The sequence below is a fragment of the Antrostomus carolinensis genome, unplaced genomic scaffold (assembly GCF_000700745.2).
Source record: "Antrostomus carolinensis isolate BGI_N321 unplaced genomic scaffold, ASM70074v2 scaffold5413, whole genome shotgun sequence".
Taxonomy (NCBI): Eukaryota; Metazoa; Chordata; class Aves; order Caprimulgiformes; family Caprimulgidae; genus Antrostomus; species Antrostomus carolinensis.
This window is the reverse complement of record NW_010307146.1, coordinates 71,068-88,172: the sequence shown is the minus strand read 5'-3', so window position 1 is coordinate 88,172 and position 17,105 is coordinate 71,068. Positions and strand designations below refer to the sequence as shown.

Here is a 17,105-nt window from a genome sequence, read left to right as displayed (position 1 = left end):
TTATTCTGTGTTTCTTTCAGGTCAGGGTCCTGGTAGACGCCAAGTATATATGTTCTTAATGTGCTAATAGATCCTAAGGAGCTGTAAGAGCATTTGCCACAGTGGAGGGTGAAAGCAATGTCGTTTGGAAAGCGTCCGTCCTTCTCTGGGCGAGAGCCAGAGACAGGAGGAAAAATAAACACGCTCTGTACTGGGAGGGCGTGAGTGCTCTGCAGGTTGGCAGGGAAAAACAAATGAAAACAGATGAATAAGAGAAGGTTTGCGCAAAAGGTGCAAATTAATCTAGATAAGTAATTTTGTGTCCCCGATATTTGTGTTTCTTCTTAGACACTGTTGTGATAACAACAAACATAGCTTAGGTTTCTTTTCTATTGAAAAATTAAAAAATTGTAGTGTTCATCTATAATTATTATTGGCTTTGAAAACAGTATTAAAATATGAGTTAGAAAATGGTCATTCTTAAGTACTGATAGCATACTCCCAACTTTGTGTAAGCCTATCTGTGGATGTTACTGTATTTGTAGTATGTTTGTAATACCATCATGTCTTGAGATTGTAAACACCACTGAAGCTGTATTATACTATACAAAGGCTTAACAGGGGCAACTCCCTGTCTTGGAGTGAGAGATGTAAAAAGACCAATCCCCTTCCCATCTTACCCCCACCAAAAATGGGAAAAAAGACTAAACAGAATTTTCTAATTGAAATTTGTGTCAAGTCATGTCTGCAGGGCACTTTTCTGACCTCCAGCTCTCGTAGCCTCCATATAGTTAGCAAGAACAAAGTAAACGATATTTATGCTAATATCAAAAAGTCTGTTTTGTCAATGCTATTCCTATAGGATATTGTCTGTCTTGAAATAAAGGATCGTATTTGTAGAAAGGACTTGATGTGAATATTAGATAGCAGAAATGAGGTCTAAATCTTAACTAATACATATATCATGGTACCTTGGACAAACATTATGCTTGATCCCAAATTTTCTCACTAAATTATTATAACATATTCACATTATAAAGGGAAATAAAAATATATTTAAATTTTTGTTCCTTTGTTTGCTGCTTTGATCCTGATAGATCTCCAGAATGTTGTGTGGAGGTTAAAGTATGTATAAGTACATCACATCATGTTCTGAAACGTCAGTGAGCACTTTAGTCACCTAAAAATAAACTGAAAAAGCATCAGTCCAGATTGTCTAGCTCTTGTCTCTTATTTGTTGAGATTTAACGTTGTGCTATTTGAGCATAGTTTAGAGGACTTCTATCCATGCTGCTTTGTGCAAGTACAGACACTTCCGATCTTTCATGGCAGGAAATTCAATGAAGGATGGGACTGCAGTGGTACATACTAGCTGCAGCATTCCTTTCATTAATAGGCATCATAAATTGCCAACCCAACCTAAAATGTGTGTGTCCTTATTACTAAAACAAGGCAGTTCATTCACCTTTTACTTTCTCTCAAGATTTAAGACTATATGGTAAACAGCTGTACACAGTATATCTATATACAGAAAAATCTCTGGGGGAGTATGCTGTTAGTAGTACTCTATGCTCTCTGCCAGGGCAAATCCCACCTTCTGGTGTGTAGAAATTTTGTTGGCATAGGGAGTTCCAACTGTGCCAGTGTTGGGTTTTGGGGGTTTTTTTTCGAATCTGCCTTTTTGAATTGGTTACATTCCTATCCAATTTTCCTTAATGTTTTATGTGAATGATGAAATAGGACAGATAAATCCTTGGTTGGTATGGGAAAAAATGCCAGCTGCAGAAAACTTCATTAGTAGTACCTGCTGTTTGCTATATATTTTATGCTTTCTTATCCTAGGCAGTAGGAGGTATGATATCTTCTGCCTGAAGCTGCAGTAGCACAATTGAATCTGCTGTGTAGTCAATAATTTCTTAATTGTGCTGACATATACCCATTGATTGTTTTTCCTTTGAAAATTTTCAGCCATCTTGTCCCCTTGGACAAGCTCTGCCTTGTCTGTAGCTCTGTTTAGTGCTTTGCAGAATTGCAAATCAGAATCTTAAATATATTTATACTTGTTTGGTTCCTGACCAGAAATCATGCTGTGACAGATTGGGGGTTCTGCCTATGTACAGCTAATGAATTCTGGTCAATGTTAAGGAATTGCTGTGTCATCAAATACCTTGGCATGTCAGAGTGAGAAAAGGCTGTGAAGGTTATTTCTTACAGTTTCAGAGGTGGGGGCCATTGAGGAGGCTCATTAAATTTTAATGGTTTCGATTTAGATCACAGCACTTTGAGACAATGACATGATCACACCTAAGTAAAACCATCCTTTTCTCAACACTATCCTGGCAACTACGGTTTGGAAAAAGGCAAATTTCCAAGCAGAAAACAGAGTAATCTGATGTTTCAGCTGTGTCATGGAAAATGGAAAACTTGTGGCTAAACTGGTGAGAGACCTCCAGGCTCTACACAGCTGAGCCAGTGGAGGAGGTATAGGATGTGGCTTCCATAACTGGCTTCCAACAGAGCCAGCTGGGTTAGCTTAAGCAGCTGTGGAAAGTAGCCTGACCTTAACCTAGCTGTCTACATATTATCTGGGCAGAGAAAAATACTGCCCCTTGTGAACCTCTCTGCCTGCACAGCTGGAGTGAGGTGGGCACGGGTGGAAAAGGACAAGGAGACGGTTGAGGGCAGTAGGGTTTTCAAGTAGTACAACTGGATACAGAGATATTGATGGTCTGAGCAACAGGGGAAAAAAACACAAAGAGAAAAAAGTTTAGAAGGAATCTGAACTGTGAAGTGGATGAGCTGAGGAGAAGAACAAAAAATTTGTAGTTCGTGAGGCCTCTGTATTAAAGGACAAGTTGAAGAAGAAAAGTCTGCAAAGGACAGACAGAATTGCTGTTTGAATGAAAGAATATACAAGACCTGTCTGCCATCCTCAGGTTCAAATAACACTTGGAGATGTAATAAAGCTGAAGCAGAGGAAAGTGTATGAAAGATTGTACTTTTAGCTAGATCTGCATATTTCTCATAGAGAATAACATGGTAAGCAGGTGGAATTCTGATAATATTTGTGCATTTATTCCTTTAGTGCATGTCCCTGAAGGAGTGCCTGAATAGTAAAGACAAAATGCCCTGTGGATTAAACATCTGGGAAAGGTTGCATGTAAGCTAGAAGAAGTTTGAGAGGTGTAGCAGCAGGCAAAAGCAAAGAGGTGAGTTGTGAGGTTCCCTTTCCAGGAAGGAATGGCACAGGAAGTCTGCATCCAGGAAATAAGACAGGGAAGTCAAAACAGAAGGTGCTGCAGTTAGACTGAAAAAGCATGAAAGCATGTGGATGGACACAACCACAGCAACCTAGTGAATGCCAGCTGAGAGGATCAACCAGTGCTTTGATTCATGCCGTTAGTCTGGAAACTGAGTAGTATGGCATTGAAGGTTTTCTGTCAGTTTTCTCAGTAACACTGAAAGAAAAGATTCTTCTTATTTTGCAAAATTTAAAAAAAAAATTCTCTACCAAGGCCCTGGTGAAAAACTGACAAGAGAAAAATGAGAGCTGTCTGAAGACAGAAGTAGCTCAGTAGTTGGATTTAAGATAGAAGTTGTTAGGTAGAAACCCATATTGTAGTGCTTGTTCTGCTGAGAGTGCATCTGAAGTGTGTGCTGTGCTTATCTGAATTATTCCAGTTGTCCCTCTGCAGTTGAAATTTGTTCTACTTAACCTGACTAGCCACATCTGGAATGGGAAATGAGTCTTAAAGTCTACCTCACCAAACTTGCAGAGATATAGGAAATATAGAATCAAACCTTGAGTGTCTCAAATTTGGAAGTTTAAACCCTTGGAGTTCAACAGTGGACTGCCCGGATGATTTGCTTACTGACTTTCACAAAAAAATCCCTCAAAAGATGGAAGCAACACTCCCTCTTTTCTCCCCTACACAATTCCCTACCTGCTGTAGCTTTAAAAACACTAGTTTGATGTATTTTCTGTTTAATAACTCTTCTAATTCACAGAATGATTAAATGAGTGAGCATTTCATTATCTTTTTAAATTCCCTGCTTATGAATACATCCCCTATCTACATAAAACAAGATACTTATTGAAACTGTTTTTTTCACTGGGAGTTAATCTGCTTTATTTCTCAAAGTTCAGAGAAAGAGTATCTATATTGAAAAATAGTTCAAGATATTTGAATACCTATTACTGCAAACCTTTCAGTATATGGAACATGTTTTCCTTAAATATATTAATTTCTACTGCAATTTATATTGCAACAAAGAGAATGGATTTCACAGCAATTGTGTATGGTTTCAGATTAGTCCGTTTTCATCTCTGAGCTTAGGAAGGAAGCCTACAATATAATTTGATGACTATTCATTGTTATAGGTCTTTATGATTCAGAGTGCCAGTAGTAGCCTGGACATGAGTTAATATTATCTAAATATATTAGCAAAGTATCAAACTAACATTGAAGCAGACATTCTTTGCATATACATCTGAGACTAAATTATTCCCTCCATTTGTGGCCCTAAAATGACAGAAGAAAGGTGCCAGAAGAGAGAGGGGAAGCTATGTTTGTTGCATCTAATACACTAAAAAATGTACCAAAGCTGCTTGCAGGATGTTCCTATGGAGAATACAATGCTAGAGGCAGACTTCTGTTTAAGCAACCCTTTTGCAGATTTTGTGGATGTGGTAGCAGCTTGTGGACACAAACATTTGGCCATACTCAGCCATCAGAACAGGTATTCCTTTATTCGGTACTGTCCTGATGGTTCTTGGCGTGCTTTGTGTCCCATACCTTCATCCCACATGGCTATGGCTGCCAGCGTAATGTGCCTCACTGTAGAGAACTTCTGGCTGTTGGGTTTTATGTGTAGCCTTACAGATGTTTTCTGTTTTCCATGGCATCATAGTAGTAACGGCAAAAGCTGAATAGAATCATCTGTGAGCTTGTTCTTCCACCCAGTTAGTAGTGTCAGCACTAAGGGATTGGGAAAGATAAAGCTTTTAAGATTAAGTCAGAAAATTTCCGATTCTCCATTGGAAGCAATAGAGTTTTTTGAGAATGTAATTGCTTGTATGGATGCACTTAGTTACTTTCTTTGTAAAGTAAGTGAAATCAAAACCCCTGCTAACCTAAAGTTAAGACACATAGTGTTTTGCTATGAAAGACTGTCAGAAAGAGGTACGGAAAGCTTTATAAAAAAATCTCTGTGTACAATTAAAAATAAATTTTTTGTTTGAAGAGTCTTACCGTGACACTATACCACCTACCTGCGCAAACCACTGAGATTTATGTAATCTTTAAATTAGCTTCCTCAATAGCTGGTATTTTTTATCGTCTTACAGTTGAACAGTCTGGAAAAGTTCTGCCTTTCTTGTTTAATGTTTTACTATGTTGTGGTTGGAGACACATGGTGCCTTCAAAGGAGATGGAAGTAAACCATCCTGTCTGACTATCTGGGCCCATTGTTCCAGTTATGGTGTTTTATTTCCTCCTTGCAGCTGGACTAAGGGTCAGTTCCTCTCCTTTCAACTGACATTCACAGCTGCTTCATAGGCTGGCATAGAGATATGTTTTTGCAGTGTGAGGTATTTGCTACTGTGCAGCAATTCATGTTTGTTTTATAATAGCAGGTTTCGACTGTGAGTTCCTAGGATCAAAGCTAAAAATAAAACTTCTATGCTCATATGTGAATGAAGATTTTTAGTTAGGTTCAAATATTTATTAATCTACACTGAGGAACTGATTTCTGTGATTAATTATTTTTCCAAATACACCTAAATCCAATGAAAAGGTATGAATTGGAAATGCTTTTATAATACAAAATATGATTTTTTTTTTTTTTTTTTAATCTTCTTGTTTGGGCTTATCCCTGAAATTGTAGGACATGATGCTAAGACTGTCTCAGTCAGTCAGGGTCCCAGCCATAGCTATTGTGTCATTCTATGATGCAGGATGAATCCTATTCCTGTGTTAAAAGTGTAAGTTTTATAGCAGTGTAAGATTAGTGTTTCTAAACCAAAGTCAGGTAATGTAATGATCTAGGGTAGTCTGATATTAAGTATTGAAAATATGCCTATATACAGATGTGCTCTGTAAAATAGGACGTCCAAGTTCAAAAGTTCCAGAAATGTACAGTACTCAGATTTCTGTATAAAAAACTTTATTATAGCTTCATCAAGCATCATTAAGGGACTGTGTGCTATGTGGTTTAGTGATATTGCTTTCAGCATTACTGTCCACCATTGTCAATATTTAACTTGTCCAAAAGTAAATCATCTTGTCAAAACAATAGTAGCAGGAAACACAAACCAAAATAAAACAACTTTTTTTTTTTTTTTTTTTTTTTTTTTACAGCTATCAGTGTTGATTATAATCAGAATAGAATGGAAGAGGAATTTACAGGAGAATTATCAAATAAAAAATATGTTAACATGTTATTTTACCTTAGCATTCTCAAATTTTTATGTCTCAGTGAAAGGCTACCTGTAAGCAACTAAATGTGAGCAGTCTGTCTTGAATCTGCTCAAATATCTGTTCCCAAACAACTTTTACTTACTATAAGGAATAATTGAGGAGAGGTTAATTGTCTAAGTAGTTGGATTCCTGTTACACATGACCATTCTGGCTTCAGTTCTGCAGAATGTTGTGATCACTTTCTAGTATTAACAACATGTGATTTAATTAGGTATTCCCCTCTGATTGCAGATTGTTTTAAACTTTACCACCATGGACCTTTACAAGAGCAGTCTCTGTTGGTACGACTACATTGAAGTAAGAGATGGCTACTGGAGAAAATCACCTCTGCTTGGTATGCAACTGTTGAATGCTGCATTGTCCATAGTTACCACACTCATTCAGTTCAGTGGACTTGATTCCCATTGAACCCATAACAAACCTCATGGTTTTAGGGCATGGGAAAAAACTCTAAATGGCCTCAATAAGTCGTTTATTTGACTTCAAGCCTCAAGCCTTCCTTTCATTGCAACTAACTGTCATTCAGCTTCATGTATGGAAAGATGAAAACGACAAAATGTGCAAGTTTTTGCTTTGCTTATGGGTATTAAAATATGAAGTTGCAATAGCTTTTGTCACACAAATGAGGAGATAGTATACAGACAAATCTGTAGAGCATATGATGGGGACATCCATAGAGCACATGATGAGCAAATGCACTGTGGTTGAGAGCACCTACTGTGGACTTGTACTTATCAGCTTTGTTCCTGTACTTTTAAAATTATGAATAGAAGATTACTTATATTTCTTCTTTGCATGTCCTTCCCTGCTTTTGCAGAGAAAAGATATCCAAAGCAATAATGAATTAAGTCTTCAAGTTGCAACTAATATGCAGGAAGCCACAGCCATCCTTTTCTTAGTTCACAGGATTAATGGAGAGATTTCACACTCCATAATGCCACTTCTCAGTCCAGAGGCTCGGTTTCATATCATGTGATCTACTATGATTGAAACTCGGGATTTCAGACCGTAGGAAGCATGACTGCCTCCAACTTCTTGGGTTAGTTTTATTGGTTTTATAATGAAGACTAAAACTCTTTGTTAGGGTCCTAACAGCCACAATCTAAAAACAGTAAAAAAGAAAGAAAAGGAAACAGATACAGAGGGCAGCTTTTTAACAGTAGTGCCCGTTTTCTGGGCCTTAAGAAGAAAAGAAAGAAGAAATAATTAAGATCAGACAGTAATTACCCTTTCTCCTCTTCCTTTCTCTATCATCTAGACAAACAGAAATTTCACCTACCTAGGCTGAATTTAAGAGGATAACGGAGTCTAGGGTCATTTGGATGTTAGTTTTTAAATCTCTTTGGTCCTTAGACACAGTGAGTGACCTAGATTTCATTCCTCTCTAAAGATTAGTGCTCACTTTCACCTTACAAAATGCGCAGGTTTGTATGTATAGAAACAATCTAGAACAATAATTTCTCTACTTAATTCTCCTAGGGTTTTATACTTAGACTAGTGAGCCTGACTGCAATTAAAAGAATTACTGAAAGCATTATAAAAAAATCTGTGTATTAGGTCCTGATCTGCAAAAACACATGTGCTTAACTGTGTGTGAATAGCTCCACTGAGTTGTTATGCTACTCCTGTTTATAATTTAAACACTTGTATAAATGTTTGCAGCGTTTGGCTTCAGAGGCGGCAGAAAATGCAGTTACTGGTTGCATGTTTTTAGGCAGGTTTTGTGGTGACAAACTGCCAGAAGTCCTTGCATCCTCTGACAGTAGGATGTGGATTGAGTTCCGCAGCAGCAGCAACTGGGTTGGGAAAGGTTTTGCAGCTGTTTATGAAGGTAAGCCTCTTACGGCATTAAAAGTGACTTGGTTATAGAGGAAAAATGTTAACTGGATAACTTTGGATATTAAAAAAAAGTCAGAAATTACCTAATATGAAGTTGATATTTTATTGCTAAAAGAAACGGTAGGTGTTAACTTACTAGATAGGACATTTTGAAACACTTCCTGTGATCAGATTTCAGATGCCCTCTTTTCCAGGGACACCACTGATAATATTCATAAGCATTTTTTACCAGTTGTTTAACTAAATGTGCATGTTCTTATGCTTAGTGTGTGGAAAGATTTCTTTGAGTACTTTCTGTTTATTCTTCAGGAAAATCTGACTTAAGTTTTCCATATGCTCTGGGACTACTTAATAGAGACACTCCCACACAATGAGTATATTAGCAAGTCAACATCCAACTGTTTAAAATAGAGCTTGTTTTCTTAAATATTGAATCTATGGTACTAAACTGTATGATTTAGTTGATGTTCACAGGTCTTTACAGGATTATCAGTATGGACCCTGAAAAGTGCATTTACTTTTGATGAAAATATTTTTTATTTATATTAGCTGTTTCTTCAAATTCACTGTAAGCTTGAGGTGATAAACTGTAGGTTAAAATGCATAGATCGTTATAAAATATGAGATTTCTTTCTCATTTATCTCTTTCTAAAGGTTAGTAAATATTAATGAAGAATGCTTGTTAAATATATTTCAAAGGTGAACAAAAAGTAAAATCTAATTATTTTGACCTTTTAAATATATTATGTAAAATCTATAAATTCAGATTATCCAAAGTCTTCCTGACCACTGTAGACATGTTTAGAGCTATTGGAAATGCTGAATTATACTTGCTAAATAAAATATCTATAGTGGTTTAAATGGATTTTGTTTTTAACAATTTGTCCTTGGTAGACTTTTAAAGTCTTCTCCAGAATAATCTTATTAGTTTTAAAATGACAGTTTGGGCATGGGGAACAGAAAATGTCGTTATTGACAGTAAGAATTTTATGCTTTTATCAGCTATTTGTGGAGGTGAAATCCACAAAAATGAAGGCCAGATCCAGTCTCCCAATTATCCTGATGACTACAGACCAATGAAGGAATGTGTGTGGAAAATAACAGTGTCAGAAAACTACAATGTAGGATTAACCTTTCAAGCATTTGAGGTAAAGCCTTTTAACTAATCTCAGAAAAGCATCTAGTGGATAAGTGACAGTGACATTCAAGTGAATCCTCATTAAACCTGTGAATGAATTTAAGAATTCTCTATTAAATATAAGCTCCAGAATCCAATTCTAATCTCCATGAAACCTTCCTTTCTGTAGAAATTTTCAAGATTAAAGGTTTTTCATGTTTTCTATGCTGTTTGAATTGGAATGTTAAAAGTACTGGCAATAGTCTCAGTTTAACAAATACATAATCCAGTTCAGCAAGGTTGCTCTAGTATTCTGTTAAATAATAGGGATATTTTTATCTCTGCTATATCTTATTGTTGAAAAGGAATGACTATATGGAAAGAAACCACTGTGGTTTTTGGCTTCTCTTTTGAGAAAAAAGGAAAAAAAAAAAAAAGCCTACTTAATTTCAGTTTACAAACCTATATTTAGAGAGGAAAGAAAAAAGCCATGGTGAGTCATACTTGCATGTCTTTAGTGTACATCTCTCTGTGTATAACATTGCTAAACAGTGGTAAACTATTGTATAACAAAGAAAAATATTATTTCATACGTCTTTTTTGTGCATACACGATACACTGACTTGAAGTTTATAGATAAATTTAGTAATGTACTTTGAGTTCACTTGTTTTATGCTTCAGCAGTAATGTCATGAAGAACACTTTTTAAAAATCTAAACTTTTTGGCTTTTTGGTGCACAGAGATATAAACACAGGTATTGTAAATATAGATATAATTTCCAACCTGTAATGTTAGCCTTACAGACAGGCTTCAGGGGTATGGCACCATTTTGCTATGACTGATGAAAGGTCTGAGCATGAGATAATAAGGGTTTGGGACTTTATCAGAAATTATGTATATAAACAATGGAAATTTTTATAATTTCACAGATTCTACTTAATTTTCCATTTTTCATATCCTGGATTAATGTTGGGTCTAGTGCAGACAAGATCAGTTCTCCCTGCCCAGAGTTTTCCAAATGTCATTCAGACCCTGCATGACCTGGCTCAAGATTACTTAACATAGTATGTCAGTCTCTCTTTTTAAGCACTGTTGAAAATGAACAATTTCAGTAATTTTATATAATTTACTGACTAGATATGGAGCTTTTCTAGCCTGCCATTGGTGCTCAGATTTTTTTTTTTAGTCTTATCCCAAGAGAAATGGCACTATGCCTCTTCATAAGAGACTTGCCACGATATTTGATATCCATGCAGATGCTCAGTGTTGGTCTACTTGCACAGTTCATTCACTTGAACTAACCCCAGTTCAATACCACCTCTGGGAGCATCAAACTTCCATCTCATCTTTTGGGACCTTTTTCTGTTCACTAAATTATGGACTATTTGCAAGTGTGAAGATGGCATGTTCATGACTCACCATATAGAAAATAATATAGCAAAAGACCGGCTAGTGAGAGCACTATTTAGTAGCCTGGTGGTTAAGGCTGTAAGAAGAAATGTCCAGGTTTTCCTCCAGGCTATTTAGTATTATAGCACTCTCTAGAGGTGAAACATATGGCTGACACCTCATAAGAAGAAAGGAAATTGAGCAGAAGTATAGTTGAGTGGTAGTCTCAAGTTAGTGCATGTGCTAGATGTGTTTTGGAAGAAAAAAAATAAAAATTCCCAAGAGTAGGCACTTGAAAAGCACATACTTTTCCAGGGAGAGTTTGAGCTGTGATTCCAGAGTGGCAAGATGCCCTTGAGCACCAAATGAGGTGCCCCAAAGAGGCACAAGATTTCTGTTATATCTGTATTTGCTGTGTTTCTTACTAGCTGTCCACAGGGCTCCCTGCTGAGAGTGAGAGTTGCTTTGGAAACTGCTCTGAAGTGCCTTGCCTAGACATTCACCAGTGGGTTTGATTTCCATTTCAGGTCCAAGTGCCTGGACGTAGGTGTTCTGTTTTTTGGTACTAAGTCCCTCTCTGGACTGAATCCTTGGTCCACTGCCTAGTAAAACAAAAAGTTGTTTAAAAGTCAAGTTCTTTGTGCCAGCTGAGATCAAAAAAAGTAAATGTCAGGCCAAAGAGTTATTGCAGTGTGTTTGTGAGAAAATTACTTCTCTGTCCTTTGAAAGGTACAGTTAAGTTAGAGGAATTCTCATTATCCATATGTAATGCTAGAAAAAATAACTGTATAAATAACCTTCACTCTGAAATGAAAGCACTAGGGAAGCTGAGAATTTCAAACTGTATCAATGAGTCATCTTGTTTTGCCTGCTGTGGGCAACGCATTTTCCACTGAGTGTGGGATTACCCTTTCTTATTTGGCTGCATGATGGGCAGCTACAGTTTCCAGTATCTGGATGACAGGAGAGATGTTGGGACTGGTAACTCTTTTTGTTTCATTGCTATAGTCACCTTTATTATACTGTTATTTGAAAATTAGCGGTCCTTGTATTTTTTGCTTTTTTAAAGAACTTTTGTTGGCATGAAACTATGTACAAGAAATTTTATTTTCTTTTGAAAATGACTGTTGAGAAAGTATCTGGTTTTCCATTTCACCAGGTTTCTTAGTGTTTTCTTGTGTGTTCTCCTGTCTTAGGAATTTTTCTGGCATTTTCTCAACTTAGTTTTCTGATGCCATTCAAATTCTGGATTTCCTCTAAGGCCTTCAAGAACTGATGGTATCTTTCATTCTCCTATAAGCAATGCATTTTTCTGTAAAACCTGTTTATTTATGCTTATTTACATTTGCTAACATTTTGCATATTTCTTCCCATCCACATGTAGTATCAGCCTTGTGAAATTTTAATGCTCCAGTAAATAAGGTTTACAGGATCAATGCAGTTACCACTAAACTCACTGGGAGTCCTTTCATTAATTTGAGGAGATTTTCTACCCTTGTAGCAGGAAGAATAAGAGACTATTGCAAGTGTAATAGATTTTTGTATGGCAGTGTTCTCAGATGACAGTACAATGACATCTTAAAACCTGAGGTACAGATAAGCAAAGCACATTTTATACTAGTTCTTTTTCGTTGGTTACCAAGCACCTTAACACCAGTTATCATTTCTCAGAAACACAATACTGATCTGTTAGTTTATATGTAAGTGTAATGATTTAATCCCTTAATATAATAATATTTATGATAATAATAATGGCATCACTTGCAGTAGTAGTATACTAAAAATAAATTAATATGGTAGAATGGCTACCCTTCAAATTGTTTTATTGAAAATCAATAGCACTTTCTACGTTGTTTGATTTTTATAGTCTTAGGAAGGTTAGCAACTTACTGCTATACAAAATATATTTTTAGCTGTGCTCTGCCAAAAATAGAGTGATTCTCAGAAAAGAAACTAACAATTCACCTCAATGGGAATTTGGTATGTGTAAGTCAGAGTTGCACTTGGCCTGTAAAAAATCACATTTTCCGTATTGCCCAATAGAACATGGAAACATGGAAAAAGAGAGAAGTTAATTGAAAGTTTTGAGTAGTGAAATGATCACAGACATGTGTGGGGAAATTACAGTTCCTTCATCGATATTAGTGGGCTTTGGACCAGGTAACTTCTTTCTACATTGGAGTGCAATATGATTTGTACTAAGATAACAAGACAGACTTCGTTTCAAATTGGAATATGATGTCATGTGCTTAAAAATTACTTTTTAGATTCATGAAAATTTGGAATTGGTATTACAGTGTTAAAAACTTATCAGTGCTAAGGTAGACACATGCCTGATTGCATTAGTTGCAAACATACAATTGCCACTGAAGTCAGCAAAGGGTGATTGCATCCCAGATCTTCTTGACTTTTCTCACACATTTCCCAAACTTTGGCCCAAAGCAATTCCTGAGCAAACAGCTAAGAAATCAGAGTAAATGACAATGTGGATTGTGCCAGAGAAGTGAGTGGGAGAAAATTACGTATGTATGCTTGAGGAATTGGAAAGTTGGAAAGAAGACAGACAAATTTTGTGTGTAAGTGCCATATTTTGATAAATTGCCATTAAAATGAAATAAAATCAAACAGCTTCTTCCCCCAATTTTCCCTCTTACATAAAAGAAGCAGAAATCCTAATGTGCTAAATGAAAGCTCCTTAGTCTGTCGCGGTTACTGAGCTTAGTGTTGGTCATAATGCACAATCAGAGCAGAGTATCAGCAGCCACTTATACTAATTGTGCGGCTTATGTGCAAGAAAAACTCTGGAGATAAGATGTGATTTTTTGGGGGCTTGGTTTGGTTTCGACTTTGTAATTTTAACAGAATTTGGATGTGCTGAATTAAATTTGAGACTTCTCCAGCCTCTTCTCCCTAACTGTGGTCCTGCCCTCCTCACCCTTAAATGCTTCAGCCACTTAGCTGAACAATAGTTTTTGGAGGATTTATTTTTGAATGCTTGGATTTGGTTAAGTCTTTTATAGCTAAGACGCTATATTACTTGAATAACATGAAATAATCCTGCAGTAAAATGACCCAGATCAAGAGGATTTTTAATTCTCTTGGGAAAGATGAATTCACTACCATTTGGAAGGACCTCAACAGTCTGGAGAGGTGTGCAGAGAGGAACCTAATGAGATTCAACAAGGGAAAGTGCAGGGTCCTACATATGGGAAGGAGTAACCCCAGGCAACAGTACAGGTTGGGGGACGACCTCCTGGAAGGCAGCCCTGCGGAGAAGGACCTGGGATTCCTGGTGGACAACAAGTTAAATATGAGCCAGCAGTGTGCTCCTGTGGCGAGGAAGGCCAACGGTATCCTGGGTTATGTTAGGAAGAGTGTTGCCAGCAGGTTGAGAGAGGCAATCCTCCCCCTATACTCAGCCCTGGTGAGGCCCCACCTGGAGTACTGTGTCCAGTGCTGGGCTCCCCAGTACAGGAGGGACATGGAACTCCTGGATCGTGTCCAGTGAAGGGCGACTAAGATGATTAAAGGTCTGGAGCATCTTTCATAGGAGGAAAGGCTGAGGGAGCTGGGCCTGTTCAGCCTGGAGAAAAGATGACTCAGAGGGGATGTGATTAATGTTTATAAATATCTAAAGGAAGAGTGTCTAGAGGACAGGGCCGGACTCTTCTCATTGGCACCCAACAATAGGACAAGAGGCAACAGGCATAAACTGCAGCATAGGAAGTTCCACCTGAACATAAGGAAGAACTTCTTTACTGTGAGGGCGACTGAGCACTGGAACAGGTTGCCCAGAGCGGTTGTGGAATCTCCCTCCCTGGAGATAGTAAAAAACCATCTGGACAAAATCCTGGTTCATGTGCTGTAGGAGTCCCTGCTTGAGCAGAGTGGTTTGACTAGATGACCTTCAGAGGTCCCTTCCAACCTCAACCACTCTGTGATACTCTCTCAATAAAGACAGGCATCATTAATTATCTAGTCTCCAGATAGGATCATTTTCGGGCTGCTACCGCTTTCTTCTTTGGTGCAATTCCCACTCTGACTGACTCTGCAAATACTTTTATGTAAAAAGCACAAGACTTGCTACCCAAGTAGAAATGCACACATGTCCACTCACATATTAGTCTATGTTTATATGTCATCTGGCAAGATGCTTAAACGAGGGGCACATTTTCAGTTGTTCTGGTTTCAGTAGTTTCCTCCATCAGTATGGCAAAGATTAACTCATTGACCTAGTAAGTCAAAAGAAGATATATGAAATCAGGAATTGTGCAACAGAAGCCAGACACATCAGCTGCAGAAGAATAAGGATTTTTTTTTTTTTTTATCTCTTCTATTGACTACCTATTAGTTGATAATTTTAGATGTGTATTTGGCTCTAATTATACAGCTGCCCTTACAATTTTTTTACAACTACCCTGCAACATCAGTGAGTAGAGATAAATGCAAAATTTTGCAGTGTATTGAAGATAAAGGAAGAAAATAAAATATGAATCATATTTTTTATTTTACCTGAAATGGCACAGGTTGATAATGTCTAAAAATCTTATGCATATTAATAAAAAATGAGGTTTTTAATAGTTCAAAACCAACTAATATTTCTGATATGGTTAGTTGTTGAACTATTAATCTTGTTCACTTGAGCGTACATGAGAAAATAGGACTTGAACTCAGAGTGGGAATTTGACAGAATATTGGGATGCTTAGACATGAGCATGTCTTTTTTAGTTACTTTTTCCAGTTAGATTGTTGTGTCCTGTGTACCAATCTCAAAATTATTTCTTCTTGTAGGAAACAAGTATAGTTAAAAACAGTCCAGTAATACTTTTTCTTTTCCTCATGTTCTTGTTGTTTGAAACCTAAAGAGAGAACCTGAACCTTAACTTTGAAAAATTTCTATTCTGTTTATTAGCTGATTGATGTTTCATATTTTTGGTCAAGTTCAAATATATAACTTAATTTTTCTTTTTTTCTTTTTTCTTTTCTTTTTTTTTTTTTTTTTTTTTTACAGATTGAAAGACACGATAACTGTGCATATGACTACTTGGAAATTCGAGATGGAACGAATGAGAACAGTCCTTTAATTGGTCACTTTTGTGGCTATGACAAGCCAGAAGACATTAGATCTACCTCTAATACCTTGTGGATGAAGTTTGTTTCTGATGGAACTGTTAACAAAGCAGGGTTTGCAGCTAACTTTTTTAAAGGTAAATGTTGAAGCATATTTTGGGAGCTGTGAACTGCTTATCACTTGTTTTTGTACTAGAAAAATTATGGCAGGATATGACAAATATTTTTCAACTTACTATCTCCAGCATATTTTTTTACCTGGGCATGAAATTTTATCAAATCAAAACAGCTGAGGTATTTCTGTCTCCTTGTAAAATATGTCCGAAGAATGAAGGAACATATTCAGTGCAACTTCCTACTCTCTTCAGGTTCAAATGATCAGCTTAGTTTCAAAACACCTTTAAAACATATCTAATATTGTAAAAATTGGGTTTTTTTGGACATTTTGTGTTATAAAATATAAAGTTAAATAGTATAATCACAATAGAGACAACTGGGTCTTTTCTGTTAAGGTTTTTTCTTTTGTCTAATTGTGGTTTTTTTTCTAATTATTTTCCTGCATTGGGCTACTTTCTCAATTTATTACTTTCTGTGAGCAAGAAGAAAAATATACAGCTGAGAAATCATATCATCTAGTGACCAATGACCTCACAGTCTTCCTGCAGTTTTGGGGGTAGGGGGTGTGTGTCACAGAATTGCAGCTATACCTGCAGCAATTGGTGCCCAGGGAGTGTGTAATTCCTACCCTGTGCTGCCCATGGCGCAGTGAAAGCCACTAGCAGTTGTGTGACAGTGGTGACACCCGAAATACAGGTCATGCCACCAGGAGACCCTTTTGCTCTTTTGAAAAGCCACAAACTGGGGCTTTTCTCACCCCAGCTGTTGGTTTTCACTGTTGACACTTAGAACCTTGAAGGCTGTAGACATGAGAGTGGGAGCTCCATTTTGTTCTGAAGAAATTACTTGTACTGGTGTAAGGAAACAATATTTCAACATCTAAGGAATATTTTAACAATTAATCTCGTGGGCATACTTCAGAACTAGGAGAGATAATACATTATTCCTTTCCCTCCCCCATCCATGATGCATCTTGTTCCCTTTAATATCAGTAGAATGAAAACCTGGGATTTGAGGATTCTGTTAATCTGTTTTTGAGTATGAATTGGGGATAATGCACAAATTAATTCTGTGGGAGATAAAGTGCCCTTCAAGTGACCCTGCTGTGGATTTT

The 17,105-nt window shown here is 36.9% G+C and overlaps 1 protein-coding gene across 1 annotated transcript in view; it reads left to right on the top strand.

The window, feature by feature from the left end:
* Positions 1 to 17,105, top strand: part of LOC104522909 (tolloid-like protein 1) — a gene marked incomplete at its 5' end in the record, with an annotated part of 77,471 nt that overhangs the window by 33,451 nt on the left and 26,915 nt on the right. Inside the window, 4 exons of the mRNA XM_010165323.2 lie at positions 6,690 to 6,792; positions 8,173 to 8,289; positions 9,300 to 9,445; positions 15,816 to 16,011. Of these exons, the coding sequence (XP_010163625.1) occupies positions 6,690 to 6,792; positions 8,173 to 8,289; positions 9,300 to 9,445; positions 15,816 to 16,011 (562 nt within the window). The remainder of the gene's footprint in view (positions 1 to 6,689; positions 6,793 to 8,172; positions 8,290 to 9,299; positions 9,446 to 15,815; positions 16,012 to 17,105) is intronic.